At 39.0% G+C, this 8,563-nt stretch overlaps 1 protein-coding gene across 1 annotated transcript in view; it reads right to left on the bottom strand.

The window, feature by feature from the left end:
* Positions 1–2,041: 2,041 nt before the first annotated feature.
* RYR2 (ryanodine receptor 2 (cardiac)) overlaps positions 2,042–8,563 on the bottom strand; it is an 826,801-nt gene continuing 820,279 nt past the window's right edge. The window contains exon 105 of the mRNA XM_010860117.1: positions 2,042–3,452. Coding sequence (XP_010858419.1) covers positions 3,357–3,452 — 96 coding nt within the window. The 3' untranslated portion in view covers positions 2,042–3,356. The remainder of the gene's footprint in view (positions 3,453–8,563) is intronic.

The raw sequence follows: 8,563 nt of genomic DNA, 5'->3' as shown, positions 1-8,563 counted from the left end.
TTTGTTCACTCACCTCTCACTTGTACTGTTGTTTCATGTAAACACTGACTTTGGCAAAAACAAAAGATCTGAATCTATCAGATTTTATATCCCAGAAAAACATTTATTCCTCTCCACTGTGTACTTCCTCTGAAGTGTTTTGTGGCAAAGGAAACGTGGTCTTGGATGTCTCGCAGAGCTGATGTCATTTATTTTATCCAAATTCCTCAATACATGGGGTCACCTCCTAAGCAGGATTGGGGATGGAGACAGTACAAATTGACTCCTTCTATTTAATGAAAATGTTACTGAGAGGTTTAGTATGAGCTTCTCCAGAATGTGTCACTTTGATGTGTGAATTACTTTGAGCTAAAGTCAACCAAGCCTCAAAATACACAGGAAGAGCTTTTTTACCTTCCCCTTAAGAGTCTAAAAGAATTCATATTGAAGACCTGGTCTAGGAAGAGAACTGACGCCAGGCATAACTATAAAGAGTGTGGGCCGGTGTGGGAAGCTGGAGGTAGCCTGGCAGGACCCGTTTGTTCAGTCCCCTTTGTGTCCCATTGCCTATACCTAGTGTGACAATCCATAGTTTATCAAATATTTATGCACCAAATATTTGCTCTTCCCACTTTCCTGTGAATTAGTTTCTTTCCCTTTGAGAGCCCAGACCCCTCCACACCCCTTCTGAGCTCAGGAAGGTATATAAGCCTCAACTGCCTTTCGTGTCTTTTGTGAGGCTCATATACATACAAAGTTTGTTTTTTCTCCTGTGAATCTGTCTTACGTCAATGTAACAGCCAAAGAACCTAGAAAGGAAGAAGGGCAAAGTTTTCCTCCCTTACAATATCAGAAAAGAAATGCAAAATCTAAGTACTATAGCTCTGATGTCTATGAGAGCTCCAATGAGCTGAAAAATGACAGTTGATACCCAGCACCATGCTTCCTACACGGCAAATGTTCAATGAACAATTGAATGTTGAATACATCACTAACTTGTGGACCAGTCCTCTTTCAGATTAAGACAGAAAATGAATCCCTGGTTACAGTGTGGAAACAAATTTGCCCTGAACAAGGAAGAGCTATCTAAAATGAAAGAAAGCTGGATAAAAATTAAACTAACTTGGGAGACGATGGCATCCAGTCCCATCACTTCATGGCAAATAGATGGGGAAACAGTGGAAACAGTGGCTGACTTTATTTTTCTGGGCTCCAAAATCACTGCAGGTTGGTGACTGCAACCATGAAATTAAAAGACACTTACTCCTTGGAAGGAAAGTGATCACCAACCTAGACAGCATATTGAAAAGCAGAGACATGACTTTGTCAACAAAGGTCCGTCAGGTCAAGGCTATAGTTTTTCCTGTGGTTATGTATGGAAGTGAGAGTTGGACTGTGAAGAGAGCTGAGTGCCGAAGAATTGATGCTTTTGAACTGTGGTGCTGGAGAAGACTCTTGAGAGTCCCTTGGACTGCAAGGAGATCCAACCAGTCCATCCTAAAGGAGATCAGTCCTGGGTGTTCATTGGAAGGACTGATGCTGAAGCTGAAACTCCAATACTTTGGCCACCTGATGCGAAGAGCTGACTCATTTGAAAAGACCCTGATGCAGGGAAAGATTGAGGGCAGGAGGAGAAGGGGACGACAGAGGATAAGATGGTTGGATGGCATCACTGACTCAATGGACATGGGTTTGGGTGGACACCGGGAGTTGGTGATGGACAGGGAGGCCTGGTGTGCCGTGGTTCATGGGGTCACAAAGAATTGAACACGACTGAGCAACTGAACTGAACTGATTTTTCTGTCATTGGTGATTTCTAAGAAATCTGGATGACCCCAAAATAAAGACATGATGGGGATGGGGCTAGGTGATTCAAAATGCTAGACAGCTCTGAGGTTCCATAATCGTATGTGATGAGAACCTGCTTAGTTACAGGGAAGTATGATGGGCTTTAAGGCAGTGTTTAGATTGCCCTAGACACACTCAACTGAAAGTTCAAGGCTTTTAGGATGAATCCCAGTTTATAAGTGAAATGGAAAAAGAAGAAGGTGAGAAAGTTAGTTAAATAGTTTAATCAGAGCAGTTTTACAATTCTAAAATTAACAAGCAGACTTGTAATAAAAGAGCGCCAATATTTGCAAAATGACCTTGCTTCCATTCTGAATCTTTTTATTTGTAAAGATTCACATCACATTTAAAAGGACTCAAAATGGAGTGATTGATATTATCATCCATGTTTTTTGATGCAACTGGTGAAATCCCTGAATGGATATTGCTTCAGCTTTGATATTAAAAAAATGGCCTGAAAAGAAGTCCTTAATCCACAACTGATCACAGGTGGCTGAAAAGAAAGAGAAAAACCCAAAACTACTGTCAAGTTCATAATGTATCATATGTGGATGACACTGGCTCCAAATACACAATTAAGCCCACAACACTTTATTACTATGAATATAATTATCATGAAAATTCTCTCACGTGGATCAATTTGCTTCTGAAAGTTTTCTTGGTTTGTTTAAACTTGCATAATAAACATGCAATAAATTATTTCTTTTGAAAGTGTATTTTTTGCAGTCTTTTTGTTTTCATACAAAGATTTCATAAAGTTGCAATATTGCATCAGAGCATTACCAAAATAAGAGCAGGAGCACAGGGGGAGGGGAAGTGGGAATTTGGATGAATGAGAAGAACCTCCTCTCGTCCTGAGACAGGCCACCCGTCTTTTTCAAAAGGTGCACACAAACTGCTTTTCTTACCCTCCCCCACCGAAGAAAAGCATGAAAGAAAAACAAAAAAAAAACCCTCACAAAAGTCAATCTAACTAAGAAAAAAAGTCCACATAAAGAAAATAAAGAATTTTTTTTTCATGCACATATCTTCTGCATAGCTCAACCCACATATAGTAAGGCACTATTTCCCTTCGTAACTGGTGTCCACAGCAATCTGTTAAGTGCTACAGTGCTCTGTGACCATTAGAGAGTTCCTTTCCGGATGGTGAAATAAAGAGGCTGAATGAGTGTGGCTGCCACGCTTCCCTGTGAATGTCCAGAGTGCAAGCAGATTTCCAGGAGTCTCAGAAGGAAATCTGTCTGTATAATAATGATTGAGAATCTCCAGAATGTTTTTCTTTTCAAAATTCCTATTTTTTCTGTGTATGAATTTAGATTATTCTTCAAGAAAATACCCTAGGTGGGGGGAAAAGCAGAGTCAGGTCTTCAGAAACACAGCTCCCAACGCTGGCAGTTCACAACATCAGCAAGATGTTTCCAAGAGAACAGAGAGAGACAGTCTAGAAACAGAAGGACAGAGACAAAGAGAGAGTGTGTGTGTGTGCATGTGTGTGTGTTTTGGTTTTTGGAGGTGATCTGGGACTGAGATTAATTTAGCTGGTCTTCATACTGTTTCCGGAAACAGTCTCCGGCTGGGAAAAATTCCCAGCACCTTTCTTGATACATCTTCCAAACATAAGATTCCTGTAAAAGTAAAGGCAATGTGTTAACAACATGTCTTTCCTTAGGATCTGTGTGTTACCACAAAATACAAGATAAAAAAAACTCAAATTTGTTATTATATATATCACAAAGTATCATGGTGTATTACATATAGTTATATTAACTAGAGAGTCTCAGATTCATTTAGATGATGCCTAAATACTCCAGGTTGTTTCTAGTAATAATGGATCTTCATCCTGACCATAATAATGATAAAAAACTATTTGTGATATATGATTTTGAGAATTCCTTAAAATTAGTATTATTAATTTCACCATTCAAACTATTAACAACAGGAGGTGAATATTTGAAGAGGGAGAATTTCAAATAGCTTGATCAGAACCTTAAACATGTCATATGCAATTATTTCTTTTTATTATTTTTTTTTACTTGAAATATAGTTGATTTACAGTGTTGAGACAGTTTCAGGTGAATAGCAAAGTGACTCAGTTACACACACACACATATACGTGTGTGCATATATATGTCTGTGTATTGTTTCCAGATTCATTTCCCTTATAGGTTATTAGAAAATATTGAGTATAGTCCCCTGTGCTGCACAGTAGTTTTGATTGTTTTACATATGGTAGTGTGTAGATGTTTACTCTTGCCTGGAAAATCCCATGGATGGAGGAGCCTGGTAGGCTGCAGTCCATGGGGTCGCTAAGAGTCGGACATGACAGCGACTTCCTTTTCACTTTTCACTTTCATGCATTGGAGAAGGAAATGGCAACCCACTCCAGTGTTCTTGCCTGGAGAATCCCAGGGGTGGGGGAGCCTGGTGGGCTTCCGTCTGTGGGGTCACACAGAGTCGGACACGACTGAAGCGACTTAGCAGCAGCAGCAGCAGCAGCAGTGTGTGTATGTTAATCCCGAACTCCTAATTTATCCTTCACCCCTCTCCCCCTTTGGTAACTATAGATATGTTTTCTATCTATGTGGGTCAATTTCTGTTTTATATATAAATTTATATCATTTTTATAGATTCCACATTTAAGAGATACCATATGATATTTGTTCTTCTCTTTCTGACTTCACTTAGTATGATAATCTCTAGGTTCATCCATGTTGCTGCAGATGGCATTATTTCATTTTTTATGGCTGAGTAATATTCCATTGTGTTTGTATGTGTGTGATACACATACAAAGGTTGTTTTCATTCTTGGCTATTGTAAATAGTGCTGTAATGAACACTGGGGTGCATGTATTTTTTCAAATGAATGGTTCTCTCCAGATAATGCCCAGGAGTAGAATTGCTGGATCACAGAGTAGCTCTAGTTTTAGTATTTTAAGAAACCCCCATACTGTTCTCCATCGTGGCTGGACCCATTTACAATCCCAACAACAGTGAAGGAGGGTTCCTTTGTCTCCACGCCCTCCTAGCATTTATTATTTGTAGACTTTCTGATCAGAGTCATTCTCACCAGTATGAGGTGATACCTTCAATGAGGTATCATTGATTTGCATTTCTCTAATACTTAGCGATGTTGGGCATTTTTCACGTGCTTTTTGGCTATCTGTATGTCCTCTCTAGAGAAATGTCTATTTGGGTCTTCTGCCCATTCTTTGATTGGGTTGTTTGTTTTTATAATATTGAGGTATATGAGCTGTTTGTGTTTTTTGGAAATTAATCCCTTGCTGGTTGCATCATTTGCAAATGTTTTCTCCCAGTCCACAGGTCATTTATTCATTTTGTTTATGGATCCTCTGCTGTCCAAAAATTTAATTAAATTCAACTTATTTATTTTTGTTTTTACTTCCATTACACTAGGAAGCTGATCCAAAAAGACATTGCTGCAATTTATATCAAAGATTGTTTGGCCCATTTCCTCCCCTAGAGATTTACAATGTCAGGTCTTACATTTAGGTCTTGAATCCATTTTAGGTTTATTTTTGTGTGTAGTGTTAATGTTCTAATTTCATTCTTTGACATGGAGCTCTCCAGTTTTCCCAGCACCACTTATTGAAGAGAATGTCTTTCTGCATTATGTATAGTGCCTTTCTGTAGATTAATTGACCATAGGTATGTGGACTCATTGGAAAAGACTCTGATGCTGGGAGGGATTGGGGACAAGAGGACAAGCGGACGACAGAGGATGAGATGGCTAGATGGCATCACTGACTCCATGGACATGAACTCCGGGAGTTGGTGATGGACAGGGAGGCCTGGCGTGCTGCAATTCATGGGGTCACAAAGAGTCGGACACGACTGAGCGACTGATCTGATCTGATGTGGGTTTATCTCTGTGTTTTCTATCTTGTTCCATTGGTCTGTATTTCTATTCTTGCACCAGTAGCACTGTTTTATTGTAGCTTTGCAGTATAATCTGAACTCAGGGAGTCTGGTTCCTTGAATTCCATCTTTTTGTCTCCAGATTGCTTTGACTATGCAGGGTCTTTTGTGTTTTCACACAAATTAAACATTTTATTGTTTTAGTTCTTTGAAAAATGCCACTGATAATTTCAGAGGGATTACGTTGAATCTGTAGATTGCCTTGGGTGGTGTAGTCATTTTGACAATACTGATTCTTTCAATCCAAGAACATGATACATCTTTCCATCTGTTTGTGTCATCTGTCTTTCATCAGCATCTCATAGTTTTTAGAATAAAGGTCTTTGCCTCCTTAGGTGGGTTTATTCCTAGCTACTTTTATTCTTTTTGATGCAATGGTAAATGGAGTTGTTTCCTTTTATTTTTTGTCTTTATGAAATTTTTATTTTTCTTTATTATAGCTGATTTACAGGATTGTGTTAGATTCTGCTGTACAGCAAAGTGAGTCAGTTTTACATATGCTCTGTGTGCTCAGTAGCATCTGACTCTTTTGCTACCCCGTGAATGCCCGCCAGGCTCCTCTGTCCATGGGATTATCCCAGCAAGAATACTGGAGTGGGTTGCCATTTCCTCCTCTAGGGGATCTTCCCAATCCAGGATCGAAGCTCTATCTCTTACATCTCCTGCATTGGCAGTCAGACTCTTTACCACTGAGCCACTGGGGAAGCTCTCATTTTACATATACATATATTCATTCTTTTTAGATTCCTTTCCCATGTATATTAGAGAGTTTTAGGTAGACTTCCCTGTGCTATACAGTATTTGTTGATTATCTATTTCATTTATAGTAATGTATATATATCAATCCCAATCCCAATTTCACAATTTATCCCACCCCCCTTCTCCCTACTTGGTAGGCAGATTGTTCTCTACATTTGTGATAGTATTTCTATTTTGTAAATACTTTCATTTGTACCATTCTTTAGGTTCCATATATAAGTGATATCATATGTTTGTCTTTCTCTGGCATACTTCACTCAGTATGACAATCTTTAGGGCCATCCATGTTGCTGCGAATGTCATTATTTCATTATTTTTTTAAATAGCTGAGTAATATTCCATTGTATGTATGTACCACATCTCCTTTATCCATTCCTCTGTAGACGGACATTTAGGCTGCTTCCATGTCCTGATGATTGAGACAGTACTGCAATGAACACTGGGGTACATGAATGTTTTCGAGTTATGTTTTCTCTGCATATGTGCCCAGGCAATGGATTGCTGGATCATACGGTAGATGCATTTTTAGTTTTTTAAAGAAACATCCATAGTGTTCTGTACAACGGCTATACTAATTTACATTCCCATCAGTGTAGGAGGGTTCTATTTCTGAACACCCTCTCCCACATTTGTTATTTGAAGATTTTTTGATGGCTGTTCCGAATAGTGTGAGGTAATACCTTGTTGTAGTTTTGATTTGAATTTCTCTATTAATTAGTGATGTTGATCATGTTTTCAAGAACCTCGTGGGCATCTTATATGTTTTCTTTGGAGAAATGTCTGTTTAGATCTGCCACCTATTTTTTGATTAGGCTTTTTTCCCTTTAGATTGAACTTCATGAGCTGAATCCCAGGGACAGGGTAGCCTGGTGGGCTGCCGTCTATGGGGTCGCACAGAGTCAGACACGACTGAAGCAACTTAGCAGCAGCAGTAGCAGCATGAGCTGTTTGTGTATTTAGGAGATTACTCCCTTGTCAGTTGCTTCATTTGCAAATAGTTTTTCCCATTCTGTGGGTTACCTTTTCATTTTTATTATGGTTTCCTTTGTTGTGCAAAAGCTTTTAAGATTAATTAGGTCCTGTTTATTTTTGTTACGCTAGGAGGAGGACCAAAAAATGCTTTCTGTGATTTTTGTCAGCAAGTGTTGTTCCTGTGTTTCCCTCTAAGGGTTTTTACAGTATCTGGCCTTACATGTAGATTTTTAATCCACTTTGAGTTTATTTTTATGTGTGGTGTTTTAATTTCATTCAATGGTAAAGAGTTTTAATTTCATTCTTTTGCATGGAGCTGTTCAGTTTTCCCAGCACCACTTATTGAAGAGGCTTTTCTCCACTGTATATTTTTGCCTCCTTTGTCATAGATTAGGTGAGCATAGGTGCATAGTGTTTTGTTTTTTAATTGGAATATAGCTGCTTTACAATGTTGTGTTAGTTTCTACTGTATAGCAAAGTGAATCAGCTATATATACCTCTTTTTTGGATTTCCCTCCCATTTAATTTGCCACAGAGCACTGAGTGGAGTTCCCTCTGCTAAACAGTAGGGTCTCATTAGATATAACTAATTTAACTAATTTTATACATAGTATCAGTGGAGTGAGAAATAGATGGGGAAACAGTGGAAACAGTGTCAGACTTTATTTTTCTGGGCTCCAAAATCACTGCAGACGGTGACTACACCCATGAAATTAAAAGACGCTTACTCCTTGGAAGGAAAGTCATGACCAACCTAGATAGCATATTCAAAAGCAGAGACATTACTTTGCCAACAAAGGTTCGTCTAGTCAAGGCTATGGTTTTTCCTGTGGTCATGTATGGATGTGAGAGTTGGACTGTGAAGAAGGCTGAGTGCTGAAGAATTGATGCTTTTGAACTGTGGTGTTGGAGAAGACTCTTGAGAGTCCCTTGGACTGCAAGGAGATCCAACCAGTCCATTCTGAAGGAGATCAGCCCTGGGATTTCTTTGGAAGCAATGATGCTAAAGCTGAAACTCCAGTACTTTGGCCACCTCATGCGAAGAGTTGATTCATTGGAAAAGACTCTG

Source organism: Bison bison, unplaced genomic scaffold, assembly GCF_000754665.1.
Source record: "Bison bison bison isolate TAMUID 2011002044 unplaced genomic scaffold, Bison_UMD1.0 scf7180017864462, whole genome shotgun sequence".
Classification (NCBI taxonomy): Eukaryota; Metazoa; Chordata; class Mammalia; order Artiodactyla; family Bovidae; genus Bison; species Bison bison.
The sequence above is the reverse complement of the archived record's forward strand: the minus strand, read 5'-3'. Positions and strand labels throughout refer to the sequence as shown.